Here is a 19,410-nt window from a genome sequence, read left to right on the forward strand (position 1 = left end):
CTCTCTCTCTCTCTCTCTCTCTCTCTCTCTCTCTCTCTCTCTCTCTCCTCTTTCCTCTTTCCTCTCCCTCTCTCTCTCTCCTCTCCCTCTCTCCTCTCCCTCCCTCCCTCCCTCCCTCTCTCTTTCTCTTTCCTCTCTCTTTCCTCTCTCTCCCTCTCTCTCTTTCTCTCTTTCCTCCCCCCCTCTCTCTCTCCCTCTCCCTCTCCTCTCCCTCTCCCTCTCTTTTTCTCTTGCTCTCTCTCTTTCCTTCCCCCTCTCTCCTTCTCTCTTTCTCTCTCTTTCCTTCCCCCCTCTCTCCCTCCCTCTCTCTCCCCTCCCTCTCCCTCTCTCTTTTTTCTCTCTCTCCCTCTCTCTCCTCTCTTTCTCTTTCCTCTCTTTCATCTTTCCCTCTCTCTTTCTCTCGCACTCTCTTTCCTCTCTCTCTTTTTCTCTCTCACTCTCTTTCCTCCCCCTCTCTCCCTCTCCCTCTCTCTCTCCTCTCCCTCCCTCTCTTTTTCTCTCTCTTTCCTCCCTCCTCTCTTTCTCTCTCTTTCCTTCCCCTCTCTCCCCCTCTCTCTCCTCTCCCTCTCCCTCTTTTTCTCTCTCTCTTTTCCTCTCTTTCTCTCTCCCTCTCTCTCCCTCTCTTTTTTCTCTCTCCCCCTCTCTCTTTTTTCTCTCTCTCTCCCTCTCTCTTTCTCTCTCTCTTTCTCTTTCCTCTCTCCCTCTCTCTTTCTCTCTCCCTCTCTTTCCTCTCTTTTTCTCTCTCTCTTTTCCTCTGTTTTTCTCTCTCCCTCTCCCTCTTTTTTCTCTCTCTCTCTCCCTCTCTCTCTCTTTTTCTCTCTCCCTCTCTCCCCCCTCTCTCTTTCTCTTTCCTCTCTCTCTCTCTCTCTCTCTCTCTCTCTCTCTCTCTCTCTCTCTCTCTCCCTCTCTCTCCCTCTCCCTTTCTCCAATCTTCTGCTCACCTGGCAAGCTGGCTTCAGGCTGTTCTGCAACAAGCTGACACACATTATTTGGCTGGCTCTCTCCTGCCCTTCCTGCTTCCTGCAGAAACGCAGCAAAGGGAGGAGCCCTGCCCAATAAGCTTGTCAGCTTGTCGGAACAGCATGAGTCCGCTCTCTTTTTTACACACACACACACACACAGAGAGAGAGAGAGAGAGAGAGAAGGGAAGCAGGGAAGTGCAAGTGCCTCTCTCTGTCTCTGTCTCTCTCTCTGCAAATGGCAGAGGAGGCTGAGAGCCGCAGGAGAAGGCTCAAAGAGCCACATGCGGCTCCGGAGCCGCGGGTTGCTTACCCGTGGACTGGACTAAGTCAAAAAGGTCTTTGTGGGAAAGGCCAAAACAACCCAAGATTATGGCCTTAGTGTTCTTTTAAAGTATCCCCAGGAAAAAAAAGTTAGTTTGGTTTGGAACATAAGTTGTTTTCTACTATCAAATTATTAATATAATTTATTTAACCAGGAAGAATTGTTGGATTTTATGTAGGAAGCTCATCCACACCATTGCATATCTGATATTTATAAAGCTGTAGGTATCAGAATTAAATTTGGGATGTGTTGCATATAAAGAAAGACTTTAACTCTTGACTTATGTTCCCTCCTCAATATTCTCATCTGCAGTTCAAAATGCCCAGTGTTCCAAATATGTCCAGTCATCTTTCCCAGACATCAATAAATGTAAAAAGAAGCTGCCTTATTCTAAGTCAGGCTGTTGATCTATTTAGTCCATTATTGCCTATTCTGATTGGCAGAATAGGCAATAATGGGTCTTAAGGGGTCTCAGGGGCCTAACGGGGTCTCATGGGTCTCAGGTAGGAGTTTTGCATATCTCTTGGGACTTTCTCTTTTTAAATGGATTAAATGGATTGCATGCAAGGCAAGCCTCCAGGTATAGCAGCAATTCTAGATAGCCATTCAGTTTTTCCTTGCTTTCCTAACACATAAAATTCTGGGCCTTTTGTTTGTCTCTTTTGCTTGGCCTTATGTTGACCCTCCAGATTATAACTTATCTAAGGATATGTGTAAATTATAATTGCATTTAATAATATGGTGTCAGATATTTATTATATCCCCCCTTTTTCCAATTATGTTATGTCCCTGAAGAATAAGCCACTACCTGCTATTTTACTGTTCAAAGCCCTATGCATATTGATGATGCTGTAAAAATGATAGATGGTGGCAGTCCTGGCCTTTTTTAGTTAGATCTGAGCTTGAAGTGGTTTCGTGTTTGCTCTGGGAAGCATTAATTTATAGGCCATGGCAGAACTATTCCTAATTTTCTTTTGAGCAAATTAAATAAGTTATAATTGGGTTGGGGCATCTTTTCATGTTAACTGTATCTCCCTGAAATGTAGGATGAATTTTGAGAGCGCATTTATATGTACTTATATGCTATGAAATACTGCATATAAATTATTCTGGTTATTTCAAGATTTGCTTTAGATTCTGATTATTTCAACATTTATCTTTCTTTGTGCTTAAAGCATGAAACTACCAATTTTATAGCATGATATCAAATTATTTGCATATAATATTTGAATTCATAGTCATCTTCATTACTTTATCTCAAAAATCTTTAAAACCATCAGATAAACTGGTATTATTGTACCATATTGCAGATGAAAGTTACCTGAGACTATTGATTTTATGGTAAAGGCAAAATATGAAATACAGACTTCATGGTTCTTGTACTGTGAGATGAGTGGCGCATAAATTTGATAAATAAATTACCTTGAACAACCCAGGCTAAGATAGAATAGAGCTAGTGTGTGACTATATTTATAAAAGAGAGAAAAAAAAACTTAAGAATCTCATCTTACAGCATTGATCACTTTAACATGATGGAGTATTGTGTGCTGCAGTTTCAGTATATTGTATGTTTTCCTTTTGTGTAGGAATGCTTGATTGTTTTCTTCTTGTTGGTTAAAACATAAATTGGTAGTGCTTTTTTTTTATTCTAGTCCCTAAAATCATTTTGACCACATTGTTGAATTTTCTGGCATGGTTTCCAAAATTGGGGGCATGATTTTTTTTGCCATTTTGAGATGGGAAAGACATGGAAACTTGAAAGCATAAACCCAAGATAACACTGTTAAAAAAGCATAATTCTCACTCAAGCAGAAAAGAGGAAAAATCCCAACCCTGTCTATGTGTGTAATGCAACCCATCAATTTTACTTTAGTATGGCCTTTCTTACACTTTCCTGCTACCAAACATTGTCCATGGTGGTCTAAGATGTGAGTTTAGCTAGATTACCCTTGTGTCTTCCTTTTAGATGCTTTCAGCAGTCTTAGAATTGCTGCAAATTAAATGCAACCCCTGGATTCATCTAATGTGCCAATCACTAGAATTTGTTCTGGAGATTGGTAGATTCTTCAGACGAATCCCAGGTTAGATTACATTTGAAAAATTGAAAAGCAGGTAGGGGTATAAAATAGATGTCAAGTTCCCATTTTAAACAATGTTTCACTCCAGATACTTGACAGAATTTATTAGATAGCCCCTTGGTTACTTGAATTTCACTTTGAGCAATGGGCATGTCTACTTCCTCTTTATGCAACTTTAACTTTAAATCTATATATGTGTTTAGATTAGACATTTTCTGAAACCACTATTCTGCCTTCCTCAAACTAGTTGCCACCAGTCATGTTGGATAACAATTTCTACCATCCTATGTCAGTGAGCCTGCTTGGATGTGTTGGCCATAAATGATGAGAGTTGAAGTCTAGCTGGAGGAAATAAAATTGGAGAAGGCATGTCAAATCTTCTGGGGTTTTTTACCTATTATTTTAAATGTTTTTGAGCATGTGTCCATTAAATGATTGGCTTTCCAATCCACAAATCCATTATTAAATTAAGAAATAGGGTATATATTGTGAAGAGAACTCACCTATACTCCAATTTACTCCTTTTTATTACAATATTTTATTGACTGTGAACCATTAAAAAGTTTCATGTAGGACTTTATTTTGATTAACTTCCCAATCAAAATGAAGCCCTATACAAATGTAAACTACTTGTTTGCCTAGTGCTACAATCAATGTAGTGCTGTAATAGTCTTTTATCTGTTCCAAATTTCAGATAGATCAATTGAAATGCAAGATCGCTAGTATGGAGGAAGAGTGTTCCTTATTGAAGAAACAAACATTAATGGCCCCTCAGCGGGAGGTGGAGGATCATGGATTTACTGACATTTCTGATTTGCAAGCTGAGAACCAGAGGTTAATTGCTTCACTTCAGGAGTTGCAGAATGTAATGCAGGTACATTCTGAAAAACGTGGATTTGAGAGTAATGCGTAGAAACATTCTCTACCCTGAACCTTCTCGTGCATGAATTCATTTTTGTATTTAAACTGGGACAGCATTTGAAAGTGCAACCTTGTTCTATAAAAATTATTTGGTTCTAGAGGAACCCAAACATCATAACTCAGAGCATCAGGTGCTGCTAGACCAGTGGTTCTCAACCTTTTTAATGCCGCGACCCCAACCGGTCATAATTCGAGGACTAAACCGGTCGTAATTCGAGGACTAAACCAGTCGTAAGTCGAGGACTGAACCGGTGGTAATTCGAGGACTACCCAACCGGTCGTAAGTCGAGGACTTTCCCTGCCCAGGAGTGCCGCGCATGCATGGTTCCGCCCCCTGCGCCGGCCGAGGCGTAGCTGGCAAGCGGCAGAGACAGAGCAGGCCGACCACCAGCTGGCCCAGCCCAAGGGAGGTAAGGCACCTGCCGGAAAAGGGGGAAAAATGGCGGACAAAAAAAAACGGCGGACAAAAAAAATGGTGGACAGCCTTGCTTGGCGACCCCCATGAAATGGTCAATCGACCCCAAATGGGGTCCCGACCCACAGGTTGAGAACCACTGTGCTAGACCCTCATTATTTGATGGCCTGCTGTGAGATTTCATCTATGGACCCTCCAAAGTTCTTCATTGTATAGTCCAGATTTCTTACTTGGTGCCTTTGAGAAGTTTTGGAATTCACATAAGTTTTCAAGTAAAAAGTTAAATAGGCTTGGGGCAATTTGTGCATTGTTTTATACATTTGGAACCCAGATGTCAGGGAAGGCTGCTGAGGACTTTAAAGGAAACCCATTTCATCTGCATATAATTAAAACTTCTATTTTAGAATTTCATTCTGGGCCTGTGACTGGATTGCTACTTCACACTAACTTTATTGGTTTGTTTAATAAACAAGTAAACAATTGATTCATATATCACACTTAAGTCATAAACAAAGCTTTGCAAGTTGTCGTGCTCACACAGTAAACTATGCCAAACTAAAACAAATCACTGTAATGTGATGTATGAATCCAGTCTTTTGGTTCCAGGACTGTTATTTTTTTTTTTTCTTAAAACCAAGTGATAAAGACTATTATTATAATTGAAATGAAAATGGGCTGGTCACCTAGCAAGAAATGATGACAGGTGGACCAAGGTAGTCATAGAATGGATCCCACTTGATAAAAAGTGTCCACGAAAGAGACTTAACACAAGATGGATCTATGACATAAGCAAGTATTGCAGGCCCAATTGGCAAAAGAAAGCTCAGGACTGTATTGGTAGGAAACATGTCTACCCTGCAGTGGATAGACAATGGCTAGAGTGATGATGATTATTTTAATAATAATAATAATAATAATAATAATAATAATAATAATAATAATAATAATAACAACAACAATAACAACAACAACAACAACAACAACAACAACAACAATAATAGTAAAGTTGGAAGGGACCTTGGAGGTCATCTAGTCCAACCCCCTGCTCAGGCAGGAAACCCTATACCATTTCGGACAAATGGCTGTCCAGTCTCTTCTTAAAAACTTCCAGTGTTGGAGCATTCATCACTTCTGGAGGCAGGTTGTTCCACTGGTTAATTGTTCTAGCTGTCAGGAAGTTTCTCCTTAGTTCTAGGTTGCTTCTCTCCTTGATTAGATTCCATCTGTTGCTTCTTGTCCTGCCTTCAGGCACTTTGGAAAATAGCTTGACACCTTCTTCTTTGTGGCAGCCCCTGAGATATTGGAACACTGCTATCATGTCCCCCCTCATCCTTCTCTTCATTAAACTAGACACACCCAATTCCAGCAACCGTTCCTTATATGCTTTAGCCTCCAGTCCCCTAATCATCTTTGTTGCTCTTCTCTGTACTCTTTCTAGAGTCTCAGCATCTTTTTTACATCGCGGTGACCAAAACTGGTACTATACTTCTACTACTATTGTTCCAGTTGGAACTTAAGCATACAGATGATAATCCAATGCAATTAAAGGGCATCTGATTGGCAGACACTAAACTAGTTATATGTGTGATTTTATATGTAGACCTTAAACAATGAAAGGGTGAATGCCAGCAAGGCTATTCTTCCTTTCCAGCAGTGTCTTGTATTTTTGTGAATCACAGTCTTTGTTCCCTTTAAATTACCTCATCACAACATTGACAAATGTTTCTCCTTGAGTAGCTTCAGTACAAAGTAGTCTTTTATAATAAGTGTAAGACTTGCCACCCAGCTATAAACATACTACGTATTGCCTGAGAGTTGTGTTCATTCTTGCACTAGTACTGGATTAGAACCTGAGTTGGTAGAGTGCTAAAAATAAAACATATTTTAAAAAGAGGGCCTCTAGCACTGGCTTAGATGCTGCTAAAATATCAGTGGGTGGTATGAACAGCTGTGATTCTCAGCTGTTTGGGAGATGTAAACAGCCTGTTATATCTGGGTTACCAAATAACCCCTATTTTTACCCTGAAATATATGAATATATATAGTTTTGAAGTTTTCATTGAATTTATGATTTAAAACTATCCCTGTATTGTGGATTCCAATTATTTGGTTATTTACATAAGTTATCTCATGATGTACAACTTATGCTAATTTGTTTTAGTTTTAGTGAATGTTACTTAAATACAGTATATTTTGGTTTAAAATTCTTCCTTTCCCCCAAATCCTTTTAATTTTTTAACCAGGAAGAATATATAGTTTTCAAGAAAAGTATTCGTAAGGAAGAAGCCTATGGATGCAATCAGTTATATAAATCTATTACATACACAGCAAAATATTGCCATTTCCATTATACTCTATAATTTTTATCTAGAGTAGTTTAAGAACGCGTCCCAGAAAGCATGAAATTGTAAGTTTCTTATCTTGGAAGACATGAGCCAATCTGCCCATGTTCACAATCATCCATAAAACATTGCTTAGCTATGATGTTTTGACTATACGGTTTCAATCTGACACAGCTTGTCTCTTTAGAATAATATTTTTCACTGCTTAGATCTCCTCATATCATTCATCTAAATATAATCAAAACTAGAGCTGTGCCTGTACATTATTGGCTCTGACAGCTACTGTGGCTCTGCAGGGAGATGCAGAGTCAGCCTGTGGAAGCACTATCAGGACTGAAGTAACTGTTAGAGATATTGAGACAAGTTTCTTGGGCTTCAAAAGGAAGCCAGTATATAATTGTGGAATATATTTCTCTACTGACAAGGAAGAGAGAGATCTGCTTGTGTGGTTTTCTGTTTTAGAAGACAGTAACGTGATTGACCTTAGAATCAATGTATCTTGATTTTGCAAGCAGGGGCACCATTGATTGCTCCATCTCAGGCAGCAGAATATCCCAGGCTGCTCTTGCAAATGAACGAAAAGGCTGTTAAACGGCATCAATCTTATACTTTCAAATAGATTTAACAGCTATTCTTTGCTTAGAAACTAAGGGGCCAGGCTTGCTAATTGGCAGTTTTCAGAATTCCTACTAGACTAGAGGATTCAGAATTATTTAAAAGCGGACATGAAATTAAAAATGGTATGACACTGGTATGAAGTTTGTTGCACAAATGCATCTTTCACTTTTGGTGGTAGGGAAGATATATAGATATTGAATTGGTTAGCCTTTCTTTAAAAAAAGGCCTTCCAAGGCTAACTGAGGATGAAGGGTGTTGAACACATCTGGAGATTGTCAAGTAGGCAAAGAGTAGAATAGATAGAGCACTCTACTCTGGAGCTCCTGCTAGAGATATTTTAAAATATTCCTTAGGCAAGCATACTGATTTCTGTTCTTTCCCCCCCCAAAGGCCTTAATTATCCTGAAATCATTATATCCTAGCACAGGGGTCTTCAAACTTGGCCCTTTTATGACTTGTGGACTTCAACTCCCAGAATTCCTCAGCCAGGCATGCTGGCTGAGGAATTCTGGGAGTTGAAGTCCAAAAGTCATAAAAGGGCCAAGTTTGAAGACCCCTGTCCTAACAGATGAGTGACTTTCCTTCTTTACTGCTTAGAAAGCAAGGGAAGACCATGTGCCAGGCTCTGAGAGGGTTCTTCTAGACATTCTGGAGCATGATTGGAAGGAAGCACAAGCAGACCGACAGGAACTGTGTCAGAAGCTCAGCTCCTTACAGAATGAGCTGCAGTGTGCTGAACAGCTGAGAGATAAGGTAAGATGCTGTAACTTTAACCCCAGACATTTAAGCTTGGAGATGCATTGGAACAGCCATGAAATCCTTGTTCCAGACATTAGTGAGCAGGGAATGCTTGTGCCATGGGCTAAAAGCAGAGCACCAGTCAAGATATTTTTGGACTCTGGTCACTGATAGTCCTTACTTTGTTCTGCCCTTTTGAAAAAAAGCCAGGAAAACCTATGGAAGGAATCTTTTGCAAATTGAAACAGGCAATGGAAGATGATAATGCTATCCCACTTCCATCCCTGCAAACAGGTATATAAAAAAGAAAACAAGATTCTAATACTATTCATTTCTGGATCTCACTATGTTAGAATGAACATCTTCATAGGATATCATTAAGGCAATTTGGACCTCAGCAGAAAAAATCTCCCCTATCTCCTATCTTTTAAACATCAGGTACATGCTTTCTATTCTGGAACTTCTAAATTTACTCCCTTTGTCCTAAGCAATGCTTGATAATTGAAAATGGGGTGCAGGTGATGCAGAACAGATGCATGTACACTTTCTTCTTTCTGAACCCTGTCGTTTGAAAAGAGATTGCAAACCTCCAACTGCCTTTGTTTAGGACCTGAACATTTACTTGGAAAATTATCCATCTCTGAAATTTCTTTTCCAGTATCTGCAGGAAATGGAGGATTTACAATTGAAATTCCATACTCTGCAGAAGAACTGTGATCTGTATAAGCACAGAATGAACACCGTGCTTTCTCAGCTAGAGGAGATTGAGAAGGAAAGAGATCAGGTAAATTGCTTCTCCTCTGAAATATTTCTTTGGCTTATAATTATGGTATACAGTTAAGATTAAACCACATGTTATGGTAATAATATTCTTGCTACCCTATTTCATGCTATTCAAAGTAATAGAAAAATACAGAAACCATGTAGGAATGATAAGATGGAAGAACGATGCTTGCTTTATATTTCCAATCCAGCCTGTTTCTCAGTGTGGTTCTTCATAGATACTTGTGTAATATGACCTCATATCCTAGATCAGATAGAAACATCTAGAAGTCTGCCAGGATTGTTTATTTACACCCGTTCCCGGTTATTTGGATTATTTTTATTAAATGTGCTCTGCTCCATTGCTGTTGCTCTACAAGTAATTGTATACTGATTGAATTATATGTCAATGCATTCTCATTTCTCTATATTTCAAATAGCTATTTTACTGTAATTTTACTTTCAATTAGGAATTTTTTTTGTTTAGAAAGGCCTGGTGAATACCAGAAGGGAGCTGAAAAGGACCTTAATAAACCATGACATTTTATCTTTTTGATTATGGATACTAAAACAGCAGAAATTATAAAGCAATGTGCAAAATTGGATGTAACTTGTTTAGAATGTGATTTAGAGAAAAGAAGAGTGCATGCTATGCACAGTTCTGCCTATAATCTCACCCATCAGTTCCCCTTCCTCACTGTTTCCTTTAGGCCATTCAGAGCCGAGATGACATTCAGCTCCAGTATTCCCAAAGCCTCATTGAGAAGGACCAATACCGTAAACGTGTTCGGACTTTGGAGGAAGAGAGAGATGACTTGCTGAGCAAACTCACACAGGCTGAGGGCACACTAGAGGGACAGTTGCAGCGATGCTTGTGTAACAGAGGCCTCGCCAAGAAGGTATGCTTGGAAGAAAAAAGACAATAGAGGAGAATATTTGTAGCTCAGGGTTGAAATGAGGGGGTCCTTGTGCTCTCTGAGCTTGGTTGTTTTCTTGTAGTCATTGTATTACCCAAATTAGGTAACATCACAGGCTAGCACTGATGATGTTGCCTAGTTGGGTAATGAAATGTCTGCAAGAAAACAACCAAGCTCAGAGAGCACCAAGAATCCCTCAAAAGAAAAATGAGAAGACCAATGACTTGTTGGAAAGGGAGGCTAGAATTTAATGGAATTGTCAGGCTCAAAATTCCAGGACCACACATGAAGGTTCAATTAAACTGATTTATTGCAAAAAGCCTATGCACAGGATCTCCTCAACTGCTTAGAATTAGGTAAGTACTCAAGGAGGTTGGACTTAATTCTCTTGTGGCTACCAAGGATTCTAGGCTGATTCCCCTTTTCACTCTGCCCCCAGGTTCTGCCATCACTTCTCCTATGCAATTAAGCTCACTAGAGAGGAAGAGGGCACATGTGAATGGCAATATAAGCTACTCTCCTTGCCCTCATCTCCTAGATAACTGTAAGAGTGAGAAATCGAAACACAAGAAGCACATGTAAAAAACAGCCCTACCCCTTTGTCCACTAAGAATGCAAAAAAGGACAGCTAGTTATTCCAGCCTTAAACTACATTAAAGTCTGTAGGATCGAAACTGTCCCAGATTCTTCTTTAAGCCCTTGATATTTCATCAAAATGAAACAAAAACAAATCCCATTGCATTTATAGGATTCTACCCTGATATTAAGAACTTCTGGTACTGCAAAACAAAATTTTTCTCTAAAATGATTGAGTCAGTCTGGATGATTCCTAAAATTAGAAAAGGAATGCTCTTTTTACCCTCCATAGAACCAATGCAGTAAATGAAGTAACACAAAGAATTCTTGTCTGAAAATTAAGCGTGTCTGTGTAGGAATGAATCTTAAAAGATGGGTTACTTTACTGAAGTATCTTGCATTCATCCTCTCTTTTTCTCTCCTCCTGCCCCCCAAGATATGTTCCTCTTCTCATTCACTCTACAGCAGCAGTTGGAGCATAATAGAGGATGGGATTGTAGATTCACCAGACATCCTGGACACTATATTCCCAAGAGACTCTGTAGGGCCAGATGTGGTAAGAAGAGATCGCATAAGCCATGAATTAAAAAGGTGCTATCTTAAATTCTGAAAGACCTCACTTTGGTAATAGCTTTAATTACAAAGAATTAGATGGGAGAGTAGTCACTCTTGACTGAGGTATAATTTTCAAAACCCATCTGATAGTGAGAGATGCTGAAAGTTGTAGTTCAGCAAAATGTGGAGGACTATATTGTGGTGGCTATTAATGAAGAAGCACAACTGATGCTTTTTGGAGGAAAGAGCTGATGTGGTATAAGATAATTTTATATTTTCTTAGAAACTATTGCTGTTTTTCTGTTTAAGTGGCAAAAACTGATAGCCAAACTGAAAATATACTTAGGCAGAGTCTCAACTTTAAGTTAGATTCCTACAACTAACCACCCCCAAGTTGTATCGGGAATCTTGGAAGTTAGAGCCCAAAACATCTAGAGGGCTTTAAATTGGGAATTGCAATCCCAGCATATGTATGGGAACTTGCTGAGAAGCCTCTTTTATGGTTTTTGATGAGAACAGATAAAATTTCTATTCTCAGAACAAACAAAATTATGCAATCTTCTGTACTGTGTCCAGCAAGACTGTCACAGCCTCTAATATTGGCTTATTGTATACTGGACTCCTACATTAAGTAAATATTGCAGGAAGCCATATCCATCAGTTATTGAGAGACTATAGTGAATTTGAATAAAGAAAATTCAACTGATTTTAAAATTTGGTAGTGTATAATGACTGAGCCAGTAGTTCCCAACACAATTTCTTTAAGAGACACTAATTTTGAGTCTGCGGGTTTAGATGAATAGCTAGTTTCATGGCTGTTAAACCAGGAAATATCAAATTACAAATGACAATGAGATCTGTGGCATGTCAATATATTTGTGGTGCCTTTCTCTATCTTGGTGTTTTCCATATGTGCTGGAATACATGCAGACGTGTGTAATTCAATTCTCTTACAGAAGGTTGGAGCCAACTTCAAAACTACCCTTGGTTTTCCATACTTGTATGCCTTTAAAAGTAGAGTCTGTCATATAGCCTATGTTCTCTTCATAGCTGGCTTCCATGAACAAATTGGCTTCTATCCCATTTGCTTCCTGAAGTTGGTTCTGTTCTCTCAGGATGGTTTTTGGTTGGGATAATTTTAATCAATGAAGTTGCTGGTGATAACAAAATGATAAAACTATAAATAGGACTTGAACCCTCCCTTTGTATTCTGTCCTAAATATGCAAGCTGGATAGATTAGCTTCTAATTAGAGTTCTGGTATTTAGGCTACCCTTCACCAATTTGAAATTTTCTAGGAAGTGTTGGGTTTATAATCCATTGGATTCCCACCCATTATGACCACTCAGAATTCTGGAAAATGTCATCCCTAAGCCCTGAGAGGTTATCAGGTTAGTCAACAGGACTAGTGGCTAAGGCACCAGTTAGAAACTGGAAGACTTAATTCTAGTCCTGTCTTAGCCATGAAAGCCACCTGGGTGACGTTGGGCCAGTCACTCCCTCTCAGCCCAACTCATCTCATAGGGTTGTTGTGGGGAAAATACTGTAACAGGAAGAAGGTGGGCTGGATATGTTCTCCACTTTGAGTTATTTGTAAAAATATAAAGATGGGTTAGAAATAATTAAATAAAAATTTATCACCCCACTTCTGTGAATGGTACCTCAATGCCTCAGTTAGATGATAACCTGTGTGACATGATGCACCCTCATCAGAAAAAAAAGGCTTTGTCTACAGAATTTTTGTTTATATGCGCATGCCTTTTGTTGAATAAGTTGTGATTAAAATTAATCACAAGCGGTGATATCAAGCCTAGCCTGATTAGACAAAGAAATATGGGGTGAGGAGGTAGGGAATTGTCTGAATTCAACATATGTTTTCTGCTTTCCTTAGGAAGTGACTCCAGACAGAGAGAAAGAAATAAACCGGCTCTCCATCTTTCCCTTCCCCCCATGTGCGGGTTCTATACTTCGACGGCAGCGTGAAGATGGGCCAACGGCTTTCAAGAGGTAACAATTAGAATAGACTGTAAAGAAAATTTTCTCGGTTGGCTTCCTGAACCTTAGGCTTGTCCATTCGGAAGAGCTAAAGAATCTTTCCTTCAACATTAATGCATTTTTTTTCCTGTCAACCTTTGCAACTTTATGGTCTGTGGACTTCAATTCTAGGAGTCAAAGTCCTGGGGAATTCTAGGAGTCAAAGTCCACACATCTTAAAGTTGTCAAGCTTGAGAAACAGTGCATTAATGTATGACTGATAGAGGAATATTGTACCTCAGACATGTAGAATGTCAGTATTACTGTGAATTCTGGATTGTCTCCTTTTGACTTAGTTTAATTCAGATTGTCAAGTGGCAGAAACTCATGAGATATTCTTTCAGTGCTGAATTTGAACAATCCAGTCACTGCTCTTTCTCAAGGTTCTCCTCTCTGCCAATCCATCAGTTTTCTGTATGGGTAATAAAAACATTTATCTTCTGGAAATGGAATGAAGGGAATGAAGTCATGGCAGAGAACAGAAACGGGCCAGGCAAGAGACAGGAACACCTTAAATTCTAACCTGCTCCACAGAGATTTTAACTGTTCTGTTTTGAGAGAAGAGATTTTAGACTCTAGGATGAATGAGATAGACAAAGTTACCCTGCTCAGGTTACAAAAAAAAAGCTGAAAAGGGCAATTTATTAATATAGATAATATGATAACATGGTGGAGAATTAATGAAGGCTGGAAAGGAACTTCCCACTATTTTATATGTCCTCTGAATGATTTGAAGAACTGAAAGAATATTAATATAAGAGATTTTATTTTGATTTTTATAAAAATTAATGTTTCCCCCCCATTGTGTTCTGTATTTTTTCTGTCTTTAGTTGGTCTTATGGGTCCTTTGGTAGCATGGAAGACTTAACAGGTATTGCTAGTCATGATTTCCTATCAAATATTTTCATCTTGAAAGCTGCTAGAGGGATTATTGTGTTAGGGGAGAGAAGAGACTTTCCTCTTACAAAATCACCTGCATGAATATGCATCCACCAGGGGGCACACTTGCCCTATGCTTCAGTTGCTAGCTCTGGGTTAATTATCCAGGGGCTCACTGGTGTCCTGCATGCATGCTTGACTCTCAGGTTATTCCTGTTTGGTGTACTTAATTTATTGGGGAGGGGGGAGTGGTTAGACAATGAATGCAATTCAGATTCAGAAGAGTAGAAACTGGAAAAGATGAATGTTTCAGCTTCTGGCTGTTATTGGTTCTTGGTGACAGGTTGTAAATCTCTAGAGCCTGTCTCACTGTATATCCTGAGATCAGATAGCTTTGTGGCATTCACTACCAAGGCATCTAACAGGAAGATTGGCATTTAGCACGATCCTGTCTGGATTTTTGCATTTAGATGTTAAGTATGCCAAAGGTGGGCCCAAAACCCAATCATTCAATGCCTACAGCTTCTCTGTTGACTCCATGAATGGACATCTGCATTCCTAATTTTAATGCAATATGGGGGTCCTTTAAAGAGGCCATATTTATTCCATGACTTGCTATCTTTCGGCTGATATCACCTTAAGTGACCCAAGCTTGTAGGTGTGTAGGTTCTTTCCTGAGTTCCACCCATCCTATGCCATAGTAGCCTTGTATGTGAAAGAGCCCTTTTCCATTTGGGGTTTTCTTCCCATATTTATGTCAGTGTTTATCCTCCCCTGAACCTCCCCAGCCTCTACATGCAATGTAAGAATGAATAATACGAACTTGTTCTCCATCTTTCTCCCCTTCAGGAAGTACCACCACCACAGCTTCTTCTGCCAGGTCACCTTCCTCTTCCAGCAGTGCACACACCAGGGCAAAATCAGAAGCCTGCCTCTCCAGTGATTGTGATCAACAAAAGTTTGCCAGAAGGTCTGTTTGGCTTTCTCCTTGGTTTCATCTCTGTCGAAATAGTTGTGTTCACAGTATCTTTTATTCTAACAGGAGATGGTAGTTTCAAGTTTAGAGTCGGGGGACTACGACGTCGGATCTCCGTGATAGTGGAAGATGAAGGAACTGCCAAGTCTAGTCGTCGGTGGTTGATCCCTTCGACGATATAGTACTCTTACCGAGAAGGATGATAATCTTATGTCAGAACTTTTTTTTAAGGAAATGGAATCCAGATTTGCAATCACCTCTCATATTTTCAGATATTTTCTTACTCCTCTGCAATATACTTCTCCAGGGCAGATCACATTAAAAAAGAAAGAAAATACAGCTCCCCCCAATGCAAATTATATTAGATCCAAATAATTGCAACAAAACAAAGCAAACCTTGTTGTCAGGTAAAATATAGCCTTTATTAACCTAGCTTCTTCCAAATGCAGTCTAACATGAGCACTGCAACTCTCATATTCTCCAATAGGCCTGGTACCTGGGTGTGTGTGTGATGAGAATAGTGATCTGTTACATCTATTATCAGGTTGTGAAAAGCTGGAAAAGTTCCAGCTTAAAATCTGGCAATAATTTTTCTTGCACAAGAAACGGAGGCTGTTGCCCAAGGTACTGGAAACTTGCTGGCACCTGAGATTTGGTAGATCTATGAAAAAAGATACTATTGTATCAAGACAAAAAAATTAAGTTTGTGATTCATGTGTCCTTAGGCTGCACCATAAAAATATCTTGCCTCCCTAGGACCAGAATCTCTAGCAGTGTCATGAATTTAGTTATTGTATGGCTCTTCAGATGAAAACTCTGCAGTAGTTGTAGAAAATCTAGCTAGAACATTTTACTGGACGTGCCTTATATTGTTCTTGTAAAACAGAACCCATATCCATCTCTCCATTTATGCAGAGACCAGAATATAAATCCCTCTCATTGTTTCCTTTCCCTTTTAGATCGGTTATGGTGCATTTGTCCAATACAAGTCCCCTGAGTGTTCCAGCACTCCAGAGCAGGGGACTGACTGGAGATATTTCCATCCTTGGAGGAAACAGAACCGGGATTTATGTCCAGTGGGTGAAACCAGGCTCAGAAGCTGAGAAGGCAGGACTCCGAGAGGGATGTCGGCTCCTAGAAGTATGAATAGAACTCCGGAATTATGGCTAATTTCTATGAAGGAAAAGTTGGATAAGAAAGAGAGAAACACTAACTCTTGGACATTAACATTTGAAGCATTTATTTCAGTTCTACTTCTCAACATACATCTGACATACCCATACATAACTTTAAAATACTTACTGACATTCCCTTTCAGTTAACCTTTTCAGTTAATCTCAAATCATTTTATTTTTAATTTCATTCACCAGTGAGGCTCCTTGTCTTGAATTTTTGCCCAATTCCAGAACTTTTTTAAAAAAAATCTCCATCAAAATTGCTCTGTGTTTTTTTTCATAACTATTCCTTCTCTTTTATTACATTATTTGCCATAAATACTGTTATTCTTATTTTTGCTGCAGCAATCACTTTCTTATATGGATTTTTCCCCCCCGCATCCACAAACTCTTTCACTTTATCATTCCACCAGGCATCCATTTTAAACTCCCCATTAATATATCTGTATCTACTTTTGTGGTCCTCAATAACACAATTCTCTGTTCCAGGCATCTTCCATATCCTCTTAACTTACATCTACTTTCCATTCATTCTTTTGGAAGATTAATCTATCGTCTAATACTTATTCATATAGGGCTCATACTTTCTTTTCCTGCAGACATATCTTTTATGCCTTTCTTTTTTATTCCATGACAATTTTACTCTCAAGATTTATTCTTGACAGCAAAAAAATAAAATAAAAAAATCTGTCCCATATTCAGAGTCTTTCATCACTCTTATATCCTTCATTAATTCTCATGATAAAAGGTCAAATTAATCATGAATTTAGATTTGTATTAATATCTTTGGTACATGTGCATGAAGAGACTTAAGTTTCAATCACATTTTTGAAGCACACCTTTTTCTGAGCAGGTGCTCAGCATACAGTCACCATTCTTATTTAATTTTCAATTTCCTGAAGATCCAGCCTCTCTTTCTGTATTCCTTCCTCTTGCTCTCATCTATCCATTCAGGTAACCTAACAGTAATTTTTATCCTGCATCACATTCATTAAGAATATTGCATGATTTCTACCAAAGTCTGTTTCTTCCACTTTTCTCCCATTAACATAATTCATTACAATTGTCAGCAATCTATGGACTCCAAGCTCCTGATATAGCAACCTACTGTAGATGAAACCAATTCGTACTTTCTGATATAAATTTTAGTGCTTATTTTTCTTATATTCTAATTCATAGTCTTTCATGTACTGTGGTTATTGCAAAATTGTCCAAAGATAGTGGCCTCCATTGTCCATTATAGATTTGGTTAATTGAGGCTTTTACTGAATATTATTTAGTAATATAGAGAAAATTTATAGTAGTGCCCCCCCCAACCTTTGGGGCACCAAGGACTGGTTCCGTGGAGAAAGGTTTTTTCCACGGACCTGATGGAGCATGATTTTGCATGCCGCCTGCATCCCTCAGATAGGGCTTCGCTTGTTTGCACAGACTGGTTGCTGGCATGCCACAGACTGGTGCCGGTCCATGGACCAGGTGCTGGGGACCCCTGATTTAGAGTAACTTACCAGCCTTATCTATGTCACATGTAGCTTTCCTTACTAATGATAAGAACACATTTTGGGCAATATGTTATAAGTACAACAGATCCATTTTACACCAGGCATATTCACACTATTCTATGATAGCTAGCAACTTCAGTCTAGTGATTACTTTGGAAACCAGCATGCTATTCCAGCATTCTATAACTTAGAGGCATAAATCCTTAGTACTTTAAAGCAGCATTGAATTGAACGAATCACTATCATAAGCTTATTGATTCCACAACATCATTTATTTGACTGTTTCAAAATTTAAATGCTATACTTTTGGTCTATCCAACACAACTATTGTTATGTTTCTAAAACAGCAAAACAAACAAAATCCTGTCTGATAGATTATACATTTTTATCCCCACAATGAAAAGAGAATGCTGGAAAAGAAACTTCTCTAAGTTCCTTTCCAATTTCTATCTTTTGATTCTGGTCATTGGACTATACCAAACATGATGGAATTGCTTATGTTTCTTACTGATTGGCCTTCTCATCGAGTATCTGATTAAATATTTCTCAGCAACTGATTGATTTTCAGCATATGTTATACTAACTTGAGGAACACAAGTGCAGTTAGTAATTTTTGATTTTGAACTAAATTATCTCCCCCTCTCTCTCCCATAGGATGGTAATACATATTATTTCATTTGTTTAGAAATACAGCAAATCAATTCTACTATATTCGAGTGCCTTCTGTTGAGCAAAGTCTTAGATTGTTGCTCCAACAAAATGCCCTGATGGTGCCTCTTGAGGTGTCAAGCCCTTTGAGACAGACAGATTCAGAAAAAAATAATTGCTTGGATTTCTGGAACAAACTTTAGTTCTAATAGAATAATGTAGCAGAATCTTGAAAACCTGCCAAAACAATTCTTCAGCTCAATTAATACCTACCATAATTAAGATGGGGTTAGTCCGGGTCTGTTTCTTACATTTCTCCCTCCCCTAAATCATTAACAGCCCTGCTGTTCTTTTTTTAATCTTTAATCTTTCTCCTATAATGGTCTTTCTTTCTTCTCTTCCATATTTCCAAGGTCTGTTAGATATTCCATCACAATAGGAGAATAATAAAAGTGGAATTGTTTATGATGTTAGATTATTCCTTGTGTCTGACTTAGTCACTGCTGTTCATCAATTTTATTTACAGCCAAAATGTTTTAAAAACGTTTTTTAAAACATTTTGGGCCTTTGGGCCATAAATAAAACTGCTGTTAATGTAGCCTGCATACACAAGTTTCTCCTATATGTAGTTTTCTCAAATGATGCCGTTGGTCAGAAATAACCAAGCATGGGGCAGGCATCCACCAGTAAACAAAAGCCTGTAGCCTGTTTGGGAATCTTTATGGGAGGGGTTATTTATTTTAAGAGCTTACAAGACTTCCATTCTTTGTTTAAAGGAAGATCTAAGAACCCAGAAACAGCTTGTTTCAAAGATCTGTTAAGGAAACCTCCTATCCAGCTTGCATTCATCAATCATCTTTTGATTTCTTGTGCAGGTTACAGTTATAAAGAAGGTTAAAATATTTAAGCCCAGAAATGTTATTCTGAAGCTAATGAATCTCTCTCTCTCTCTCTCTCTCTCTCTCTCTCTCTCTCTCTCTCTCTCTCTCTC

At 38.8% G+C, this 19,410-nt stretch overlaps 1 protein-coding gene across 1 annotated transcript in view; it reads left to right on the plus strand.

The window, feature by feature from the left end:
• Positions 1-19,410, plus strand: part of CARD10 (caspase recruitment domain family member 10) — a 55,647-nt gene that overhangs the window by 10,775 nt on the left and 25,462 nt on the right. Inside the window, exons 5-13 of the mRNA XM_029284399.1 lie at positions 4,057-4,236; positions 8,256-8,411; positions 9,055-9,180; positions 9,869-10,057; positions 11,088-11,207; positions 13,097-13,212; positions 14,070-14,110; positions 14,968-15,088; positions 16,054-16,234. Of these exons, the coding sequence (XP_029140232.1) occupies positions 4,057-4,236; positions 8,256-8,411; positions 9,055-9,180; positions 9,869-10,057; positions 11,088-11,207; positions 13,097-13,212; positions 14,070-14,110; positions 14,968-15,088; positions 16,054-16,234 (1,230 nt within the window). The remainder of the gene's footprint in view (positions 1-4,056; positions 4,237-8,255; positions 8,412-9,054; positions 9,181-9,868; positions 10,058-11,087; positions 11,208-13,096; positions 13,213-14,069; positions 14,111-14,967; positions 15,089-16,053; positions 16,235-19,410) is intronic.

This window comes from Protobothrops mucrosquamatus, unplaced genomic scaffold (assembly GCF_001527695.2).
Source record: "Protobothrops mucrosquamatus isolate PMUCROS unplaced genomic scaffold, P.Mucros_1.0 scaffold569, whole genome shotgun sequence".
Taxonomy (NCBI): Eukaryota; Metazoa; Chordata; class Lepidosauria; order Squamata; family Viperidae; genus Protobothrops; species Protobothrops mucrosquamatus.